This window comes from Manacus vitellinus, unplaced genomic scaffold (genome assembly GCF_001715985.3).
Source record: "Manacus vitellinus isolate BGI_N305 unplaced genomic scaffold, ASM171598v3 scaffold_22_pilon, whole genome shotgun sequence".
Classification (NCBI taxonomy): domain Eukaryota; kingdom Metazoa; phylum Chordata; class Aves; order Passeriformes; family Pipridae; genus Manacus; species Manacus vitellinus.
In genome coordinates, this window is record NW_021939632.1 from 11910240 (window position 1) to 11933644 (window position 23405).

The 23405-nt window shown below is 35.3% G+C and overlaps 1 protein-coding gene across 1 annotated transcript in view; it reads left to right on the forward strand.

Annotated features, from left to right (window-relative positions):
* Positions 1 to 23405, forward strand: part of LOC103764229 (sodium channel protein type 2 subunit alpha) — a 76987-nt gene that overhangs the window by 45378 nt on the left and 8204 nt on the right. The window contains exons 16-21 of the mRNA XM_018072601.1: positions 1515 to 1871; positions 3485 to 3964; positions 14529 to 14649; positions 15008 to 15162; positions 17256 to 17429; positions 19500 to 19622. Of these exons, the coding sequence (XP_017928090.1) occupies positions 1515 to 1871; positions 3485 to 3964; positions 14529 to 14649; positions 15008 to 15162; positions 17256 to 17429; positions 19500 to 19622 (1410 nt within the window). The remainder of the gene's footprint in view (positions 1 to 1514; positions 1872 to 3484; positions 3965 to 14528; positions 14650 to 15007; positions 15163 to 17255; positions 17430 to 19499; positions 19623 to 23405) is intronic.

Sequence of the window (23405 nt, forward strand, 5' to 3'; positions counted from 1 at the left end):
ATTTCTAGAATTGTCATCAATTCTATTCCTGCAGTAAGTGTGCTCTAAGGGTTAACTTTTTTTAATAGAAGTATCTCTTAGAGTCTTCTCCCTAGATGAGGAAATGAAAAATGCAAGAGCCGCAGGCCCTCACTACTTATGCCTGAAGATTAGTAAATCGATTAGTAAATCAATTAGTAAATAATGGGTTAGTTAATAAAAGTTCATTGACAGCTTTAGCTTATAGACTTCCGTTACCAATTGGCTTGCATAGTTGGTTTTAAGAGAGTAGTGTTAAGATTTTTCTTTGTATAGGGGTCTTTCATCACTGCCACCCTTCTTGCCATCCTCTGCAAGGTCCATCTGCTGTCTAACAGCTTTTCTGTTCAGAAGTCACTGCAGTATTTCTGTCTATTATTAGATATTCTCTTTCATTAACAGGAGCTTTAAAAACCTTGGTCTTGCTGCAGCCTAGGTTAGCATGCAAGTAGATGGCCAAATCCTCTTCTGAAAAGACCTACACAGTAAGAGACATGAAGCTAGAGTTCCTAGTCATCAAGCTGAACTTTTGCCTTAAATAAAGCAAAAAAAAATATTTAACTTTCAATAACAGTTAAATAAATCCCCTTTAAAAAAGGAGGGAGTTTAAATACATATGTTTTCTTGTTCTGTGTGTAACATTATACTCCACTTTGCCAAAAGTCTGATATCTGTCTGGATTGACTTCTCTTGCAGTAGCAGAATTCTGGTTTTAAATTTGCATGTCTATATTTTATTTGTATCTCATCTTGTGACATAATATTTAGTTTTAAATTCATTTTAGTATTCTCCTCTTGTCTGAACACTTGCTGTAACTTTCCCGTAATATAATTTTTGTCTGGTTTAAGTTGTACTTTAATATACTTTCCTTTTTTTTCTCCTCTATGTTGTAGGACAAATTTTTTAAGACACTACATTTATTTTAAATGACAGAAAAGATATTGTTAAAGATATTTGTGAGTAACTTGTATGTCTGACATTAACAACTCCAGCTTGTTTCTCTTTCTAGGAAAACTGTTTCTTCTATCTCACTGCCACTTAATATGAAAGTGATCTGGAAGTGTCTATAAATTTATGATCCTATTCCACTGATCACATTTCATATGTGCTCATTTATTTTAGTAATAGTCTCTTAGAGTTAACTAAAGGAGAAAGACTGTTTTGTCCACCTTGTCGGACAAGTGCAGCTTTTTGTAAATATCTAAGGTCACCAAAAGAGGCAAAGTCCGAATTAGAGTGATAACTGTGATAATTGCAATGTAATTGAAATAAACGTAGAAGACAGTATTTTTGATTTGTTGTCATTTAAATCAGGACTTAAGACCTGACATGTTGTCTTGTACAAAGAATTAGAAACAGAAATTTTGTAACTAAAATTTTTAAAGGTTACATAAGACATGCTTTAGACACAGGGTAACTGAAATATGAAATGTATAGCAGTAAGTTCATTACAATTAGCAGCATGAATAACTGTATACCATTCTTCTGTTTTGCAGCTTCGAGTTTTCAAATTGGCAAAATCTTGGCCAACTCTAAATATGCTGATTAAGATTATTGGCAACTCAGTGGGGGCTCTGGGCAATCTGACCCTGGTGCTGGCCATCATTGTGTTCATTTTCGCTGTGGTTGGGATGCAGCTCTTTGGGAAAAGCTACAAGGAATGTGTCTGCAAGATCTCCAGTGACTGTGAACTTCCACGCTGGCACATGCATGACTTCTTCCACTCTTTCCTGATTGTATTCCGAGTGCTGTGTGGAGAATGGATAGAAACGATGTGGGACTGCATGGAGGTTGCTGGCCAAACCATGTGCCTTACAGTCTTCATGATGGTCATGGTGATTGGAAACCTAGTGGTATGTAATCAGTGGGGATTTTTTAGAACTCTTAGAACGTACTTCCTATTTTTTATGATTTAGAAATCAGAGAAGAAGACCGGAGGAGGGCTTCAGGAGATCATGTAGTTCATTTGCCTTTTCTCTAAACCAGGTTCAAATACACCTTGATCATTTATGAAAAATATTTGTCTGCATTTTCTTTTAAATCTCAGTAAGTTTATAGCCTTTTTAGCAAGATCAGTGTTGAATTATGCTTAAAAATGCCTTTTAACAAAAATCTAACTTAAATTACCTTTTACAGCCAATTAAACTAACTGGTCACAATAGTGGAAACTGTTAGTCTTCATGACAACATTTATAATATTAAAAGCTTACTGTTTCCACTTTCAGTCTTTTCTTTCTGAAACAAACCAAGCCTAACTCTTCAATTTTTTCTCATAGATGATGATTTGTAAACTATTTATCCCTTTTGCTACTGATCTCTGAATTCCTCCTGAACAACATTTTGAATAGAGACCTAAGTACTAATAATGCGGAATAATTATATTTCCACTTCTTACACCCAACATTCCTTGTAGTACATCCCCAAATGACATGAAATTTCTGTACCAGCATTGCTTTCCTGTTGCAACCTTTCTGCCCTTTTCTATAGGGCTTCCACCTTGCAAGTTTTCACGCCTTCTGTATATATACACTTTTCATTTTTTCTAAACAATAATTTCCTGTACTGCTAGTACTTCAGAATTAAATGTCACATTAATTTTCAAGTATTTTACCTGATTTACCATGGTTATACTTAATTGTAGTTCTTACTTGTTGAGTGCTAGCATCCCCTTCTCTCTTTGCTGTAATCCAAAAATTTTATAAATATCCTTATCCACAGGCATAAATATCAACTCTTACCAGACTAATGTGAGACTCCTGTGATATACCTTCTAAAATATTCTTCAAGTTTGAACAAGAAGAATTGACAAATATAATTTAGGTTAACTGATTTTTAATCGGTTTTGCATGGTCTGTCATAATTGCATGCAATCCAAATTTCTCTTGTATGTTTGTAAAATGTCATGCAAGTAATTCTGAAATAGTTTCCTGAAATTGAGGTGTATCTCACCTGTGGACCCTTTATCACATAGCAAGTTTTCTTGCTCAAGACCAAAATAGACTCATACATTCTTGCCAAATATAGGTTTATTGTATTCTGAATTAGAGACACTGAAACTATGGTCTGTTGAACAGTAAAAGACTGGTGTCTGCCTGCATTGTCCTGGCCCATGAACACTACGGTGGATGTAGCTTGCATAAATTACTATATTATGTTGTATCTTGCCTCCTTGTGTCATTCTTCTTTTTGAGGAGCAGATCTACACTACCAGTGTGAAGGAGAAAGTCAAGGAACAGCTCTGATTTTCACTTATATTAGTGAAGTTAAAGCAGCTTAAAATGTTTTTGACCAGATAATAAAATGTGGGGGACAAGGATTATGGACTGGAAAAAATAGCAGGACAGTGGGTTGAAATAAAGTACTATCTGTGAAATAAAATATATGTCATATTGCACAACTCATAATGGAATTGCTTTTATGACTTAAAAATAAGAGATCCAATATATTTTACCTTACTGTCTTTTAGGTACTCAACCTCTTTTTGGCCTTGCTGCTGAGCTCATTTAGTTCAGACAACCTTGCTGCTACAGATGATGATAACGAAATGAACAATCTCCAGATTGCTGTGGCAAGGATTCAGAAAGGCATAGATTATGTGAAGAGAAAAGTGCGTGAATTCATCCAAAAAGCCTTTGTTAGAAAACAGAAAGTTTTAGATGAAATCAAACCTCTTGAAGACCTAAACAATAAAAAAGACAGCTGTATTTCCAACCATACAATAGTAGACATAGGTAAAAACCTGGCCTATCTTAAAGAAGGGAATGGAACTACCAGTGGCATAGGCAGCAGCGTGGAAAAATATGTTGTTGATGAAAGTGATTACATGTCATTCATAAACAACCCAAGTCTCACTGTGACAGTGCCCATTGCTGTCGGGGAATCAGATTTTGAAAATTTAAATACAGAGGAGTTCAGCAGTGAGTCGGACCTGGAAGAAAGCAAAGAGGTAAGACTATTTCTAGATTTAAAATACTATGATGCTTTTCTTTTTTTCCGAAGGTTACTAGTGTTGAATTGAAATCTCTCTTTAATTCCTTTATAACAGCATATACAAACTTGTAATGTTATTTAAAATGAATTGATGTAAAGTTGCAAGTTTTGAGTGAGATGGTGGTACAATATTGCATTTACAGTAATAATCAAGATGCATAAGACAATATTTTAGAAAATGTTTATTTAGTTAAATCTTTAACAAGCAAAAGAATCAATTACTAGCCCTGAATACCAGAAGTCATACAAAGTATGTGTGGCTGGTGTGTTTCTCCATGCTTATTTCATCAGTGCAGTTTATTTATTCCTTTATCTGCTTTCTGGAGTGCCTCCTGTCAACTCAGCAGTTCATTCTGATGTTTTTAACCTTACTGATATTGTTGGAATACATCTACATACATCGTAAATAGGTACATTTGAATACTGGACCAGCATCTAAACAATTTCATATAAATCACTAATAATCCTTCTGATAGTAACAGAACCACTGAAGAAGTGAAGTAATGGCCTTCTGGTAAAAAAAGCTTTATACCTCAGTATGAGATCCTTTCACATGACTACCCATTGTTATTTTCAAAGCTTAAAGATATTTGCATCTACTGAATCTACCTACTCTGACTGTAATAAAATGTACCTCTTTCTGGCACAATGTGATGCCAAGTGAATAAATCCAAGCTAACACTTAAAGAGTTACAGTGGATGCCAAAGCATTATTATCATGTTTAACCCAGTGGTCTGTCCTGCACAACTGAAAGTGATGGAGGCACACCATCTCAATGGAGTAAGTTTATGCTATGCTTAGTACCAATGCTAGATCATTTGGCATCAGTATGGGTATTTTTAAGCAGTATTGCATGCTGTGGGGTAGTTAACAACTAACAGAAAGGTTTTCATAAGTGATTTTCTCATGCTTGAATCTTAGGGTATAAATATGGGTAAGATTCAGTAATTTTCACCCTGAGATCCGTTTTTGTACCAACTGTATTACACGTTTTATGTCTATCTCATATTGGCCTCATTAGCCACCAGCGTGCCTGTAATAAATGTGGACAGAGCCTTCCTTAATCTTCGTTCGCGAAGCCTGGCCATGATGATGATTACACATTTAGTCATATTTTATTTTTTTTAATCTCAAATGTCTTTATTGTTCTTTTAAAAATATTTTTTTTCTGATTGATTATATTAATATTTATCTTACTCTTCAAAACCATGACTTGGGTGTAGAACAAGTCAGAGTTTATTGTAGTTTAACCTCTAATTTTTCTATGTAATTAAGAGGAAGTTTCACTGAATGTAGAATTTTGGTTGATTCTATTCTATCTTTGTACATAAGATAAGAAAAAGAATCTTCTCAGGCACCTTTAAGCCACATAGATCTAGAGCATCGCTCTGTCCTTCCACTGTTCTATTTTCCCATTGTTAACTGTTTCAAAACTTATTGCTGCCAAAGGAGCAGCAAATTCTATTGCTGATCTGGTGAAATTCCACCCATCAGTGAAATCATCTGTAACAAATGCATGTGACAGTAATGGCACAGATAATTTTCCCGTCTTTTTGTGAATCATGTACTTTCTTAGTGTAGACCTGGTCCTTCTGGGTTTGTTCGTCTTTTCAAGTCCAGCCTTTTCCCTGCTTAGCAACTAGTGGTAGCCAGAGGATGTCCTGCAAGTTTGGGAATAAAGTGTTTTCAGTTCAAGTTCAGTACTAGGAAACATAATACAACTCTTTAAGTTGTCATTTCTTCATCACAAAATATTTATTGCTGTCTTGATAGCATAAGAAATACCTATCTATCGAGCTGTATTTGTCTGTAAGGTTAGTATAGTGTTTTTTGGTTTCGAGGGTGCTGTCAACTTAAACCTAACACTTTTTATAAAACATTTTAAATGCCTAAATTGGAAAGTGTGAAGAAGATACTGTTATTCTGCAGATATATTATAAATGATTTTTCAGATTATATTACTCTATGAATGACATTAAAAGAAAATCTGACACAAACAGTGTGAGATGTTGACTGTGAAATTCCAGTACATTTAGAAGTATGCACCCAAGAAAACTCTTCTCCCTTTGCTGCTTATTTTGTGTTCCCACCCATATCAGATTAATTCTGATGATGTTACTGATTATGATATTACCACTACTCATGGTAGTAGTAAACCATGTTTTAATTGTCATAAACTTTTCCTGTGCCTGTTCACTTTTAAAAGTTATGAAGTTATGTATGTATTAACTGAAGGTTATGTATTATAGGTTATAGCTCTGATAATTTTCAATTGGCAACTTCTCTGCAAAAATTTATTTGGCAGTGTAATTGGATTCTACCAATTTAAATACTATATGTCATTAAAATGACTGAAAAGTAATTTTAAATATTTTCATTAGTGATTGTTAGATTAATAAGTTACTGAAGTCTGTTTTTAAAAATGTAATCACAGGACTGTTCTGTACTAGTGGAGTACTCTCCATTTCTTTTGCTGAAACTACAGTCGTTGTGCAGAAAATAAATTGTGATTCACTGAACAGTAATAGCAAGAAGGAACTTGCCTAATGATTAAGGCATCTGTTTTAAGAATGAAATGTTTTCCTGCTACGAAATCTATTAATACTTTTTTTAACAGTCAGTAGTCAGTGGCTAAAATATCTTGAAATAGGGACCAAAATCAGATGAATTCCCTGATCACCAATATTCTCCCATTTGCTTCTTTTTACTGTAGCTCTTTAACTCTTCACTGCACAAGAACATTATGTCAGTAGAAGAGATGGAGGATACACCTCATACAAACCTCTGTGCTGCTGGTTAGCAGGGCTGAGTATGACCACAGTGACAATGGTGCACCTATTACTTCTTTGTGTAACAGGATGGGATGACTGCTGACTGTTTTCCATAGCCAAATCATCCCTTTCTTCCAATGGAAGGACCCTAATTGGGTAATTCTACAGGGTGACAAAAAGTATTGAATTCCTATAGGGAAAATTTTAAAGAGGTTTATCCCACATTTGACATGAGTTCCTGTCATTAAGCTTCCCCATAAAAGGAAGGCTTTCTACTCCACATACCATCTTTAGAAGAAAACAGTGTCCTCACTACATTCTTGGAGGCACTTAATCCTGTTGTTCTTCAGGAACTGCAAACTGATCAGGTGATAAGACAAAGAAATGCATATTAAGTCAGGAATGAGCTAGTGCCAAGCAGTTTTGACTGGTCAAGCTGAAACTCGTCTGAGCATATTCAGGACCAAAATTTCTTACTCTTGCAGAAGCTGAAGGTGAAAAATTGAAGAGAAAGGCTTACAAATTTCAGGAACTTTAAATAGCAACAGAGCAGTAAGCAAAGATTGTGATCATATTTCTTATTGAAATGCCTAGATTTCAAGTAGATTTGAGTCACAAAAGCACATTTTTAAAATATTAATCCTAGTTCCTACTCTTCACTAGATACTCTTATCCACGATGTTTTTTGATATAGAGTGATGGCTTATTAGTCAGAGGACCAACACTCTTGTCATGAAAACGATCCATAGCAAAAGAAGGCATTTTTTAAATTTAAAAAAAAAGTGGCTACAAATGGCTTTTTGTTTAAGGTTTCTTCTTTTTTCCATGCTATAATGTACCTTACATTTCTGCCCTCTCATGTTTTTCCACTTATATGATACTGCTGTTTCTGAGTTCGTCTGCCAGAGACTGCACAAGACAGCCAGAGGCTGGCACAGAGCGTGCATGTGTGCTTCTCCTGGCTTTTATGTAGAAACAGAATACACATATTCACCCTGGTATAGGGCAATAAGCTGAATTTCAACGGAGTAGTTGTGATTTATTAACAAGTTTTGATTAAGTATATTAATGTTGCATGCATTCTTTATTGTAACACACATAGATTCCAGTATTTTAATGGAAATGTTAACTAGATTACACCTTTCTAGAAACAATACATACAATGTAGTACATGCATAGTAGGTGTGAATTAACATGGAATTTTATAGAAAATTGCCTGAAACCTAAGATTAAATTAGTTATAAGAACAGTGTGTCCATAAGAATGGCAGTGAGTGAATACAGTGTAATAAGGGAATTAGAGAACAAATACTAAATAAAACTTTACCATGGAAGTAGGGCTATTAGTAAATGTGGGACCACTGTGCTGAGTCTGTTGTCCTATACGTAAGGGTCTATGGATCTCAGCTGCATTACTGCTATCCAGCATAGAAAGCATAAAGATAATTTTGCCATTTTAGATGCTTAAGTACTACAGGGATGGTATATATGGAAAATTTTGTAGTACCTGTATGACTGTGTAATAATTAGTTAAAATAATAGTAATAAAAATAATAATAGCTGGTAATAATTACTGTATGCTAAATATAACTTCTAGGCCAGTAATTACGCTAAGTTATACCAGTTATAAGATATTTTTAAATGGTTTGAAAAAATGGAATCTCCTAATGCTGTTGCAGACACATTAATAATCTATATTTTACTTTAAGCAATATTCAGCGCAAAACACCAGAGGTGCTGTGTCCTGAACTTCCTTTCCTACCGTTCTTACTTCTCACAGGAGTAGAACCAAGCTGGATCAGTCAAGCGAGCAGCTCTGGTGCCTTTTAGCGAGGCAGAGCATCGTGTCACCAGTTTTACACAGGTTACCTAAGCAAGTTATACATCTCTATGTATATTCTACTTAATCACTTTTTAGCGGGTATGGACTGGCCTGCATGCTCCTCAGCTATGACCCTGCCCCATCCATTGCAATAAGTACCAACATGCACAGCTGCTCTCTGCTGAGTCACGGGACTCGCATCACAGCATGGTCAGGCAAGATCGGCAGCCCCAACATTTCTGTGGTACAGATGCTATACTGTCCATGGTATTTTAAAAGTATTTTGCAGTGCATGCTATGTACCTTTCCCAATCTTTATGATATAGTTTTCAGGTTTCTATTTTTGAAGGGTTTTCTTTTGTTCTGAAGGAAGACAGAATATGTAACATATATGCTATGTTTCTCATCAGAAGCTTATATAAGTCCACCTGTAAGTCATGTTGATAATGAAAAGCTGCTAGCTGTTTTGGAAAACATTCATACTATTGTATTTTAGCTTATAATGGAGGTAACTTGCAAACTCATAATAGTCATGTTTTTATTTTTCACTTTTTTTTTTTTGGAAATGCTTTTCTTTAGTACTTTAGTATAAGCATTTAGTTATTTTGGAGATTAATATGCAGTACTTGAAGCACTGTTAAGCATGAAATTAACTTAATTTCTGCAGTCAAAGCATGTGACCATAATTTGGTTGAAAGGATTCATGCAAAACTGGTATTTGGCTGGTCAAACATTCAGAGATCAGTTCTGCTCTTACTTACGCCCACACTTACAGGTGTAGAGGTGCAAAGAGAAAACTAATAGTAAGATCTGGCCCAAATTAGTCTTACTATAGCTCTTAAATTTTTGCTCACAAATTAATTACCTCCTGGAACATCTAAAATTGTCTGGCCTGAGAAACTTGAACTTTCTAATCAGTAAAAAATAAAGTTCAGCAGTCTAGTAAATAAGCTACTGAGTTTGGACCAAAAAGTCCCCAGCTTCAGTGTGATTTACATCTCACCTATTAAACATTGCCATAGTATTTACAACACCACAGCCGTATGACGTTGCTTCCAGTTGGGTAAATCAGTGGAATTAAAATATACTTATTGCAGAGCTTTTTCTCTTTTTTTTTTACAGAATAATTTATCTGATAATATGTATTTTGATTTAAAAATACTCATTATTCAAAGTCTTTTGATGCTCTGAAGAATTTAGGCTTTGTATTGTTTGTGAATTGGTCACATTGTATTGGCATATTGTGATTCATAGTGGATTATGTTAAGTTGTTAATGTTAGAGTTAATTGGAGTTTGCTTGTTTAGTCTTTGCAAACACAAGTCCCTTACTCTGTTCCAGAAATATCCTCTCACTATTTCTTGTGTGAATTAAAGAGCCTTTTTAAGTAGCTTCTAGTGGGAGAGCTTTTTCCCACTGGAGCATATTTCCACAGCTACTTATGATGCTTTTGCGTTCATACAACTTTTTTGCAAATATTTTCATTTATGAAATGCTCATAAATAAGTAGATAGAAAGAATTTTGAATATCAATACACTACAGAGTGGGCTATAATTAGGGATCCTGGGTTGCAGTATTCACAGCTAACAATCATCACAAAATGGTTTTACCTTGATTAACAGTGTTCTGGTATTTTGTACTGATAGACTTAGTATGCCTGACTGTATAAGAACTAGAAAGAGTGACATCCAGATTCCACTTAATTATACCAGAGGAATCACAGTGCTATCTACCACTTCACTGTTTTTATAGGTGATATCTGTACTGAAAAAGACTGGATAGCTGGATATAATATTGCCGTTTATATCACAGAACATCTAATTTTCATACTGACATCCACACAGCAATGAGAAAATAAAAGCAATGTAATTTCCATTATTTAACATTTTCACAGGTATTTGGGAGGAAAGGAAATTGAAAGCAAAACCAAAATGGTGGTTTGTCTTGGTGCCATCTTCCTGCTTGTGTCTGTTCTGCTCTTTGCTCCTTCAACAGCTATGATTTCAACAGCTATTAGTGGCATCCTGGCCAATCATGAAATTTCAGGCTTTGTTAAAAATGTTAAGCTAAGAGCTGTTCAGCTACTCTCAGATAAACATCTTTGAAACAAACAAAGAAAGAAATGTTAGCAGTTAAAAGTGTCCTGGCTGTAAGTGAAGCAGAATTGTATGAATCTGTGAGATGTTAAGGTTCAGAAAGTAATATTGTAAAAAACTTCCTGACCTAATCTTGGCTGCTGCTTTTTGTGATGCTGCTCTGATAGGCAAGCTGCTTTCCTATCTTGAAAGCTAAACTAAAACCTCTGTCTCATACTGTACTGTATTGCTGACTAAAGCATGACTGTCAAGGCTATTGGTATATGTGATGTAAAAGATATATAAATCTCTATGATAATCAGTATTCTGCTGCTTTAGAAACATGTAAGTACTTTTGTCCCCTTACTGTCTTCTGTGTAAAGGAGATGGAGTATCTACATTCTAAGGTTTTGAAAAACAGATTTCTCTGACAATAATTTCCTTAACATACTATTCAGAAAAAAATCAATGATCATAACTCTCAAAGAGTGTCTAATGCTTGATCCTGATAAATCTCTTATAACCTGCATGACTGAGTACTTTTGAAATCTGGAACCATGGTATAACAAAAAGCTTAAAAGGGATTTACTGTTAGATCAAAGCTAACAGTTGAGTTTGATGATTATCTTGTTTCTACAGGTTCATTTTTTTTAAAGGCTGTATATGTGTTAAGTATATAGTCATTGCCTAAATCCAGTTTTTATAATGCAGGTGAGCAAAGAACAGTTTACCAGGTACAAAGGTAACTTCAGATATGTTAAGGTAAAGAACCAGGATATGTCAAATACCTAATATATCAGGGTCTGCAATTAGGGGTAGTCTGGCTATCCAACTGGATTCCATGTGTGAACATTGGCAAGTCACAGTAAGTGGTAGAAATAGTCTTGTATTATGTCCATATGTATATGTCCATATGTATTAAAGCATATGGACAAAGCATAATCAGCAATAACATGGTCCATTTCCAGGTGATGTTGTGTTGAATACATAGAAATCAGTACAACGGCCCTGCGTCACTTGCTTTATGCCAGAGCACAAGTTTGCTGTGGAAATACATGATTGCTACTGAGAAGTTTTCCTAGCATACTGAATTTAACTGATTTGATAAAATCCTAAGATTTTGTATCATAAAACCTTCCTGGCTGTTTGTAATGCATACTGAATTTTATAAATATTGTGTAGCATGACATACAATAAGTTTAACATTAAACATAACATAACAAAATGAAAGAAGTAATTATATCTCTTGAAAATTTCTAATTTTTTCTTCCCCAAATGATACTGAATTATTACAGATTGAATTTATTGAATAATTTTTATAATATCCCTCTTTATATACTGCTCAGGTTGGGGCTAAATTCAGGTATAATAGAACAGCATGCTGAGGAAATGCTCTATTACATCAACAGAAGAGTAACTGAATTCTCAATGGGATAAGGCATTTAATTGTTGCATTTCAAGTATCAGCTGCTGTCGATTCAATTTAGAATTTTTCTGTTCAGCTTAACTCCTGTGATTATTATTACAGCTCTGTAAAGGAAGCAGACCAGATTTTTAGTGAAAAGAGATGTGTAAGATACAACTCACCATACGTAGTGCCCCACATAAATTAAGATGTCTTTTTGATGTTCCTGGTAATTGACAGTTCTACTGATAATTTTCTGCCTTTTCTGTCTGATCTTTTTGATCTCTCCTTATAGTGGATATCTCAATTCTTCCATGTTATCTGTTAGTCTTACACGATTTCAGTAATAGGAATTCATTATCCTGTATGTTTATTAAACTAACTGCATAATATCTGAGTTACTGAACTTTTCATTTTCTTGTAAAAGAATGGACAGTAGGTTTCTCAAACTTATTGTTTAGCCAGTTCATAATTTTTGTTTGCTCTGCTACTACTACAGCATTCTGCTAGAAATGCTGTCCAGATTGGAATGATGCAAGCAACATTTTAAGAAAATACTTCATAATAAAACCAGATAGTCACTGCTCAGTTTAAAAATAATTTAGTGTATTGTATTGATAAATGGTAATTTTTAACACCATATATACATTTCTTTGGAATGTACCTTGCATTTATGGTATTTCTGGCCTTTCCTCAAACTGATGATTGACTTCCAATGATGTTTAAATGCTGTAGTCCTTACTTGAGGACTACAGTTTTAATTCCATACTTTCCAGTTTCTCAATTTTAGAGGCAGTATTCCACAATGACCGAACTGCCATGCATTGTCTATAATTTGAGCATATTACAGTGGGAAATTTATAAATAATAATCTGCAGAAAAGTGTGCATCCGTATCTCTGTACACTGGACCTGACCTCATGGATGCTAAAATTTATGCACAAACATGAGACATTAATATGTAAGCTGGGATTTTTAAAAAAGTTTAGAGAAAAGGAGTGTGCAGATATCACTGAAATTAAGTGCATAATACATCCTACAATACATTTTTCCATTTGTTTGGTCTTCCTCTAAATTGTGCTCTATAGTGCACCACAGTACACAAAAATCAGAGTTCAGCCTATGTCAAAATCACAACACAATATATTGTCAATGTGATTCAATAGAATCGGGGGGGAAGGAATGAATCTTCTTTTTGTTTGAAGAACATACTGAATATTTGCTGCAATGTAAAATTCCATTCAAATCTTAAGTTACTTTCTGTATCCACAGACTAATATTGTTTACATTTCCAAAACTGAAGCTTTCTCAAAGATGTTTTAAAGGAATAATGCCTCTAACTTCAGATTTAAGTGTCAGCAAAAATACATATCTTTAATGTTACCATGGACCATCTTTGTTTAGTATTAATTCTCTGTAGTCTTTATTCTAAATCTGCTTACATCATTCCCTTTATAAGATTAGCTACTTATCAATGCAGCCATTTTACTGATGTTATACTCCACATAGTGATAACATTAGAAGAGTCATAGAATGCCATGATCAAACTACTTATTATAGTACTCATATTTGTCTGTTGCCAACATAATGTGATGGTGTAAAAGAATAACTTTTAAAGTTTGAATTATATTATCAGTATGATTTATTGGTGCAGTATTATTTTTTGATGGTATTGTTTTAAAAGCATTTGTTTTCATCTTAGTCTTCCAAAGATTTTTTTTTGGCCTTTTATGGTGATTGGACATCTATGTGTACTGTACCAAAGTAATAAGTAGTTTAAAAATGCACAATAAATTCAGAAAATGCATTGGCAAGTGAGAATGCAAAATATCAGCTACTGCTCTTAAAGTAATGTGCTGCTCTTTCGGAAACAGAGAGAATTAAATTATCCTATACAACTCATAACATGTGTTTTCATGTCAATGATAATGAAAAGTTTATGTTGAAACTTTTTAGATTTAGATTTTTTCTGACTTGATAGAAAAACATTTACTTGAGACATGAAAATACATCTGTGGAGCTTGCTGTTGGTTTGGTCATGATGTTGGAAATTTATTTGTATTAACACATGCTATCTGGTGTCATCTAAAATGCAGCCACATGATTGGAATAATTAAACAGTATAAAGTTTGGAAGGCACCCAGTCCTAACTTACTGAAATTTCCCTTCTAAATTCTTATGTGTGGCTCAGAATAGTAGTCTAATAATTTCAGCAATTCCTTGTATGAAAATATCAAAATATTTTCAATAGGGAAAATGCACATGGTATAGTTTCTAATCTTGTGACCTCACCTGTAGTAGAGCAATTTGTCATTATAGATTGTAGATAAGAAGTTATTTTAATGTGAGACCACTGAATACATGCAAAATATTTTGATATGCATTTCAAATTTCTATTCAAAATAACTGAAATTGAAAAAAAATAATTACGTGGGGTTTCATTCACAGAAATTAAATGCATCCAGTTCATCCGAGGGCAGCACAGTTGATATTGGACTACCTCCAGAGGGTGAACAACCAGAAGCAGAACCTGAAGAAGTTCTGGAGCCGGAGGCTTGTTTTACAGAAGGTAGGGAAAGCAAAATATATGCAAGATACATCGACCTAATGGTGTTGCCTTGCACAGAATTTTATTTTTGTTCAAATCAGAAAGAAGCTTTGTGATTATAGTTGTAATTTCTATTTGCATTAGTAAGTCCTTCAGAGTCACTGCTGTAGATTACTGTTCACGTGTGTGTTCTCCTTGGAAGGTATAATAAAAGGCACAAAGCTTTAACTTCAAATATTGAAACAAAAATGCTTAAATAGGAGATACTTATTTACAAGCATCTATTGCAGTAGCACAGAAATAACTGACTAATGTTAACTGTAAGTCCTAATAAATACTTACCTTATTCTGATGTCTTAAAATTTATCATCACATTTAGGATGTGTACGGAGATTCAAATGCTGTCAAGTCAGTGTAGAAGATGGAAAAGGGAAAATCTGGTGGAATCTTAGGAAAACCTGCTATAAGATTGTTGAACACAACTGGTTTGAGACCTTCATAGTCTTCATGATTCTTCTCAGCAGCGGTGCTCTGGTAAATTAAATGTGAAACTATTGTGACTATTTTAAGCAGCAAGCATTTAGAATTTCTGTTAATCATATAGCTGCAGGGAACAAATCAGAATTTGATATCCGATTCATAAATGTTATAATGTAAACATGTATCAGCAAGTATTTGGCATATATTGTAGGTTACATAAGAGTTTGCTCACAGGCTATGAAACAAATCATTTGGCAAGTTCAAAATTTAGATTTGATGGAAATAAATAATTTTATCAGACTGGTGTTCACATACCTTCATATTGATGATAATAGCTTTTTTTTTTTAATATACACATTTAAATAAAAACACAGCTGACCTAGGAACTTATCAAGAGCAACTTGAATTGTCAGACTGAGATGTAGGGTGCCAACATGATTCTATCAGGTATTTTACAGATTGGTGTTAAATCAAGTGCACTGAGTAAGTACTGAAGTAATTAGTTCCCCACAGCAGGAGCAAAATGTAATATTCTTGCTACACTTGGTTCAATGCATAGTGATTCACGGTCATTGTAGACATTTTCTTTTGGCAAGGGAGTTCTCTCTATTTAGGATTGTTATGTGGGTTAGCGTGCAGAGTTTGGTTTCAATTATTCATCAAAAATACTGTATCACAGAGTAATTTTTAAATCCTTCATAGAATTTTGATATAAAGTTGTAGCTACCACAAAAGAAATCCTTATGTCAGTAAGCCATTGCTCTCTTTAATGCATTGACCCTGGCTAGATGCCAGGCACCCACCAAAGCTGCTCTAATCACTCCCCTCCGCTAGTGGAGAGGGGAGAGAAAATATAACAAAGGGTTCATGAGTTGAGATAAGGACTGGGAGACATCACTCACCAATTACTGTCATGGGCAAAACAGACTCGAACTGGGGGTATTAATTGAATTTATTACTTACCAAATCAGAGTAGGGTAATGAGAACTAAAACAAATCTTAGACATCTTCCCCCCACCCCTCCCTCCTTCCCAAGCTCCACCTTCTCCCTCCCAGCAGTTCAGGGAGATGGGGAATGGGAGTTACAGTCAGTTTATCACAGGTTGTTCCTGCTGCTGCTCAGGGAGAGGAGTCTTTTCCCTGCTCCAGTGTGGGGTCCCTCCCAAGGGAGAGAGTCCTCCACAAACTTCTCCAACATGAGTCCATCCCACGGGCAACAGTTCTCTATGAACTGCTCCAACATGGGTCGCTCTTCCAGGGGGTGAAGTACTTTAGGCACAGGCTGCTCCAGTGTGAATTTCCCACAGGGCCACAAGTCCTACCAGGAAACCTGCTCCAGCTTGGGCTCCTTTCTCCATGGCTCTGAAGGTCTGGGCCAGGAGCCTGCTCCAACATGGGTTTCCCACTAGTTCACAGTCCTCTTTCGGGCATCAACCTGCCTTGGCGTGGGATCTCCTCCATTGGCTGCAGGTGGATCTTTACATCCCATTGACCTCCATGGGCTGCAGGGGCACAGCTTCTTCACCATGGTCTGCACCATGGGCTGTAGGGGAACCTCAGCTCTGGTGCCTGAAGCACCTCCTGCCCCTCCTTCTACACTGGTCTTGGTGTCTCCAGGGCTGTTCCGCTCACATGTTCTCACTCCACTCTTCCCTGGCCACAATTAGCTCAGTGCAATAACTTTTTTTCCCCTTCTTAAATATGTTATCCCAGAGGCATTACTATAATTCATGCTTGGCTCGGCCTTGGCCAGCGGTGGGTCCATCCTGGAGCCAGCTGCCATTGGCTCTGCCAGACATAGTGGAAGCTTCTGCCAGCTTCTCATAGAAACCACCCCTGTACCCTGCTACCAAAACCTGGCCATGCAAGCCCAATACAGTATCCATGGAAACAAATTAAAATTAGTTTGGGGAGTGGTACTACAGTAAGTTCTGCGTGTCACTGTTCAGCTTAGCTGAAAGCTGAATATTGTGTTTGGACCCAGCTTTATGAAAAGTGTGACGCGAAAGCCAAAGTTACACTTGAGGGAAGGATGTATGCCTTATCATCACATATATTTTTTCAATTCAAATTCTTTCTTGGCCATTATATACCACACTGCAAATTGTGAAGATATTTAATTATATCTTGAAAAATCTTTTTCACAGGCATTTGAAGATATCTACATAGAACAACGTAAAACTATCAAGACTATGCTGGAATATGCTGACAAAGTTTTCACGTACATCTTCATTCTGGAAATGCTTTTAAAATGGGTGGCTTATGGCTTTCAAACCTATTTCACTAATGCCTGGTGCTGGCTGGACTTCCTGATTGTCGATGTATGTATTCTTTTTCATGTCCTGTACTACAGGCTCTAAAAATCAGAATATTATGTTTTCAGGATAGGATTTCTGTTCTATTAAATGAAAACTCTATTTTAATTGTTGATGTGGTATGGTTTATAATTCTTTTCAGAAAGGAAAAAATATTCAGATATACTTGTTACTCTAGAGATGTTGTATTGAAATTCTCTACTTTATGAAGTAATAATGCTTTATTGAAATAATGATTTTTACTATTTTATTTTTTGGTGGTATGGAAAGGATCCTCTTCAGTTTTTGCTGTATATGGAAGCAATTTCTTTAAGGGTTTCTAATATTCTAATCAATTACTGTAAGCGTCCTATTGCTTACTCTGTGCAATATGAAAGGAAAATACTGCTAGGAATTCTCAGTTCCATTGTACTATTCAGTACTCTTGCACTTATCACCATATTGTGGGTGACCTCAAAGAGATGCTTCATAGAACCATAGATGAGCCCCCTTAAAGTGGGTTCTCAAATGATTTTCAAAAGGCTGCACTACCAAGGAGCAGATACACATTGTCTGAAAGAAACCTACTGATAAGTGCATTGTGATTTCAAGTCTACATGCTCAACAATGTATGCACGGTGCTGGGTAGCACAAATGGAAGATTACAGGTCTTCTGCCATATAGCAGATATTCATTTCCCTTCCATCCCCAATAGCCTGACTGTGATAATAGGCATCTCTCTGTTCCACGGATGTAATTCCCATGGAAAGCAGGCTAAGAAGGTGTCTTGATTCACTTATTCGCTCATTTCAAAAAGCAGCAGAATTCTATAGGAATTGTTATGTATCTCCCTAAAACTACTATGATATGATAGGTCATGGAGTCTTTACTATACAGAACTTGGAAAACATTATAACTTTTAAATCTATACCAACATTGCAAATCCTATGATAAAACATGACTATATGCACATTTAGTATTCTGTGAATGAGTCTGTACCTTTGTATAAAACAGTGTATTGGCTCAGTCATCAGATGTGTAAATTGCCATGACCAGTTAAGCTTGTATTTATCAAGATATTTTATTCTAATTTGATAATCAGGGACTTAGTTACTTCTGTGAAGTTTATAAATAACTTCACTAGTTTTTCATGGCAACCTTAGCCTGTTGCAATTTTTTTCATGAAAAAATTAATATCCCAAGCATTTCTTTTAATCTGTAGTCAGGGATTGAGATAAAAAAAGTGAAAAGATCAATTTGGAGATGAAAGAATTGGGAGAACAGGAAGGATGGAAGGGAAGGGCATTAAATGAAGGGAAATAGGGGGTGATTTGGTTTATTTTTTCTTTATTAGGACCACTCCTTCCCAATGGCTATTATAAATACATTCCCAAGGATTATTGATGAAAGATAATTGTATTATTTATTTTACAGCTATTCTAATTTATTTACTCATCTGCCTGCAGACCAGACCAGCGTTATGCAAGCCAGAATTGATGAAGTGGTTAAAGGAATCACAGGGAATGTAATGAAGTGTGGATATGCCTAACAATGAAGCTTCTGCCATAGTCTAACAAACAGTTGGTTCTCAGTCTTGATTAGTCTGGTTAAATGTGAACAGCATTGGTAGCTATGGCTATTGAATGAGATTTTCTGGACACTAGAAAATTACATTTGACCAAAGGCCGGGTCTGGATGTGGTTTTTGAAAGCTTTTACATTCTCATCAAGTTCTGAAGATATCATGGGAAGGCCTGACCTAAATTGGCCATTCCAATTCACCCAGCTTTTGAGTTTTCTTTTTGCATGTGACTTCGTTTTTCTTTAAATACCACCAAATGTTGACTGGTTTATGTGAATGTAGAAGGCATTTTTTATACCATTCTGCCAACATGGTTTCATCAACAGGTACCTAGAATATACTTTTATTCTACTTTGTCTGACTTGAAAGATCTTTCTGCATTATAGAGGGATTCCTGGAGAAAGAGGTCCAGCCTTGAATCTTCTTGAGAAGTTCAGGGCACACATCATTCCCACCATATGTCTCGAAAGGATATAAGAGATGAATGAGCAATATTGCCTTTCTGTTTTTGTGTAGGTCTCTTTGGTTAGCTTAACAGCTAATGCCTTGGGCTACTCAGAACTTGGTGCGATTAAATCCCTTAGGACACTAAGAGCTTTGAGACCTCTAAGAGCCTTGTCGCGATTTGAAGGGATGAGGGTAAGACAACATGAAAGAATTGAAATGCTGCATGCATACACGGAAACAATGCATGCAGAATACTCAGCAGCAAATCCATGCAGAAGTGCTACACTATCATCCTGTATATTTCACATTTATCACTAACATATAAGCAAAAGGCTTCATCTGCTTATATGAATTCATGTGTTATTGCACACATTTTACACTTATTTAGGCTCCTGGGCCTTTCACCCTATTTCATATTTTCATGGATGGCCCAAGGATTTATGAACTGCATGGATCTATGCAATATTACTACAAAACTGAATTTATCCCATTCAAATACATCCTACTATAGTCAGAACAGCTTTAAAAAAACCAATACTTCCTCTCAAAAGTGTGTGCACATGCACCCATGTATATATGCACATGCGTATTTCTTACAAGTGTAGAGTATCATAGACAGTCTGTCAAACATCTTTTAACCTACAGTTCTGTATATCTTAGTTGGGAATGTCTGTTACAACAAAAAGTTTTGTAATGAATTTGCATGTTAATAAGTACATTGGCAATATACCTTCTCTCTTTCATATTAGAACTATTGCATTCTATTTAACAAAACTTTTCTAACATATCAGAGATTGAGCTGGTTTTATTTCTGGTTGCGTACTGCTTTCCATATTGATTCTAAAATGTTGATTATAATCTATAGGGCACTAGGCAGCCTGAAAACATATCAGACTTTTGCTGTCAGAGTTGGGTATATTCGAGAATAACCTGTCCCCAGCTGTTCATTAGCAGCGTGGCAGCTACCACAGCTGAGCCCCTCAGCTGCCCAGTGGGGCATGCTCAGTCTGTTCCTGTGCAAAGTCAAATTCATTAGTTTGGATCACTTCTTCAGTGCACTGAAATGGACAGATCTTAGGCATTCTGCTGTGACTTGAAAGCTCTAGAGAAGTTTCTCTTAGGGGTAGTAGTGAACAACTGGAGATGGCAGATACACGTAGCTCTTTGTAGTACCCGCCACAGGAAGATGTCTGACATACACCTTCGGGGTCCATCTGTCTCTCCTGGACATACTGCCACAGATCTAAACAGCAGATGCACCTGAGCTGGAACCCTATTGCTGTCATTAAAAGTGATCCTTTTGTGAGCTCTCTGCTGCGATCACTGATCTTTGGCACCTCAGGTTGTAAGCTGATTAGCAAATTTGTAACTCAACTACAAATTGGTGAGAAAATGTGATGCTCTATGTGTGTGGAAAGTAAGAGAAGAGGCTTCAATCAAAAAGAAGACAGACTTTGGTGTAACATTATAAATTCAAATAGGAAATACCATTTCCTTGTCTCCAACACATTTCTGGAGCTTTACTAAAGCAAATCTGAAAATGTGGGATGTTTATATCAGGTGTGAGGCCTGTCTAAAACCTCAGTTGTGTTTCACTAAAAACTGCATTAGCTGGGGGTTTTCTTTATGACAATGATTAGGAAAAAAAAAAACCAAAAATATTACAAATTTTATATGCACAGTAAATTGCATATAAAGTGGCAATTTATCGTGGCAAGGAAAAAACAATCACTTTGTCATGAAGGTTTGATAATTTGATAATTGTCAGTCCCATGAAGTTGGTGTAAACTTTACCTACTGATTGGATCCTGATCTGCCAGCTGTATCTTTGTAAAATTCTCAAATATGGAGGACATTTATGACTTTAGCAAAAGATATAAAAAACAACTAGATAATGTCAGACTAGAAATATGATCTATATTTTTATTAGTGAAGCAATTAACCATTGAAATTTTCCTATGGATATAATGAATTTTGCCTTATTTAAAGTAATTAATTCTAGGTTTAGTGTCTTGAAAGATACAGTACCTGAAGGTGATGAAGGAATTAGTATGAGAACATTTTAAGGTCTGAGACAGGGAAATTCAAGATGTCTGTTTATAACATAGTCATTTCCAGTGATGCATAACTGTGTGTTTTGAGTGTCTTCAAATGATTCATATTACAAGCTGGTCCTCTATAGATTCAGGACTCAGACTAAAACCAGAGAAAGTAGGTCAGCTGTAGGAATCCAGCAATTAAAAAATGAAGAACATGAGTGGACCTGCAGATGTAGCAGAAACAGGAACAGAATTCTCAGGTGTACTGAGACTGGAAACTTGAGGACAAATATTTTTACTTCATTAACTATCCCTTTATATCTCAATAATTATTCTTGATGGATGATATCACTTCATTTAAGAAATCTACTTATATTTTTTAGGTAGAAGAATTGAGATAACTTGAAATAAAATTTATGTAAAAGTAATGACTAATACATTTGGAAAATATTTCCAATTTAAACTAATTCAATATTGTTTTTAGAATATTCATTTGCTTAGGTCAAACAACTCCTTATGGCCTTCCACAGTCATGATGTTGACAGTGCTGGTACAAGCCTGTCAGCACAAGACAGCACTGTTAAAATAGTCAGAAGAGATTTATCCATTAGTCAGGGAATCCTCTCTACCCAGTTGCTCAGTGATAAAACGCTATATTATTTTTGCTTACTGATTTATAATAGGTATTGCCAAGGAGATTTTTAGTACAATTAAGAAACTATTCTAATTTTTTTTAAATTTCCCCACTAGAAATAACCAATTATTAAAATGTGATTTAAAATAAGGGGGGGGAGGAAGCAAGCAAACAAACAAACTAAAGGATGGCAGGTTTGGACTTAATGCAGCATTCTATGCCTTTATAGAGTCATGGAGTTATTTACATGGAAAGGACCAATTTACATTGGTCCAGCTTCTAAATTTAACATAAAAACAACTTTGTGGAAGTCCTATAGGATCTCAAATGTAGTCCAACGTATGTATCACCCAAAAGAGGTAGTGTTTTGGCAGGAATGGAGCCCTGAAAGTAAAACAGGTATTGCTCCTTTCCTTCAGCCCAATGCAACTCTAGAGCACATGTGACGGTGATGTTCACCACCTACTCTAACATTCAAAGGTTTTATTTTCTGTTCTGCAAAATGGCAAATGAATGAAAGGCGATTTACCTGGATGACTAATTTTATAGTTAATTGATTATATGGATGCTATTAATTGTAGATATAATTGTAATACCAAAATACTTTACATGCTTAAACTACATATTTGTATTTCAAACAGAAACAATTAGCTTAGTATGCTAGAGGATCTGCCCTAGTGCCTACATCATAGAAACTAATTAATTATAAACTATTCCATCAACATAATAACTACTGTTCTGCATTTAAAATAAAATCTTCATTAGGGTCTAAGGATCTGATTCAATTGTTTTGGCAAAGTTGGCAGCAGTGCTCCACAGTTACTAAATTTTATATTCTTAGAGTTATTTACAGAAAGATTTAAAATAAGAATTAACTAATTTAGTGGTTCATCACTTCCATCATTAAATTAATAATTTTCATTCATAATGGACCTACTTTCTCCCTAATTTTATTTTTCTTACTGTTTTATTTTCAATCTGGCATGTTTTTAATCATTGCTCATCATTGTACATGAACTCATTTTCACATTTTTCTTTCCCGAAGCCTGATTTTTCCCAAAATTCGTTTGGGAATTAAATCAAGTCTCTTCTTCAAGTTTTATCTGCCACTTGCCTGAACCCTAACAGCTTTGGTGTGTTCAGACACTCAGCAGGTTTCCTGGTTTGAACACTGCTTCTTTTCTCATTTTGTATGTAACCATCCAAATGAACATGCACACATCCCTGAGTTTTATTTTTAAAAAGACTTAAAATTAATTTCAGTTAAAAATTTGCTCAGTAATAGATTTGAACTGTTTACCC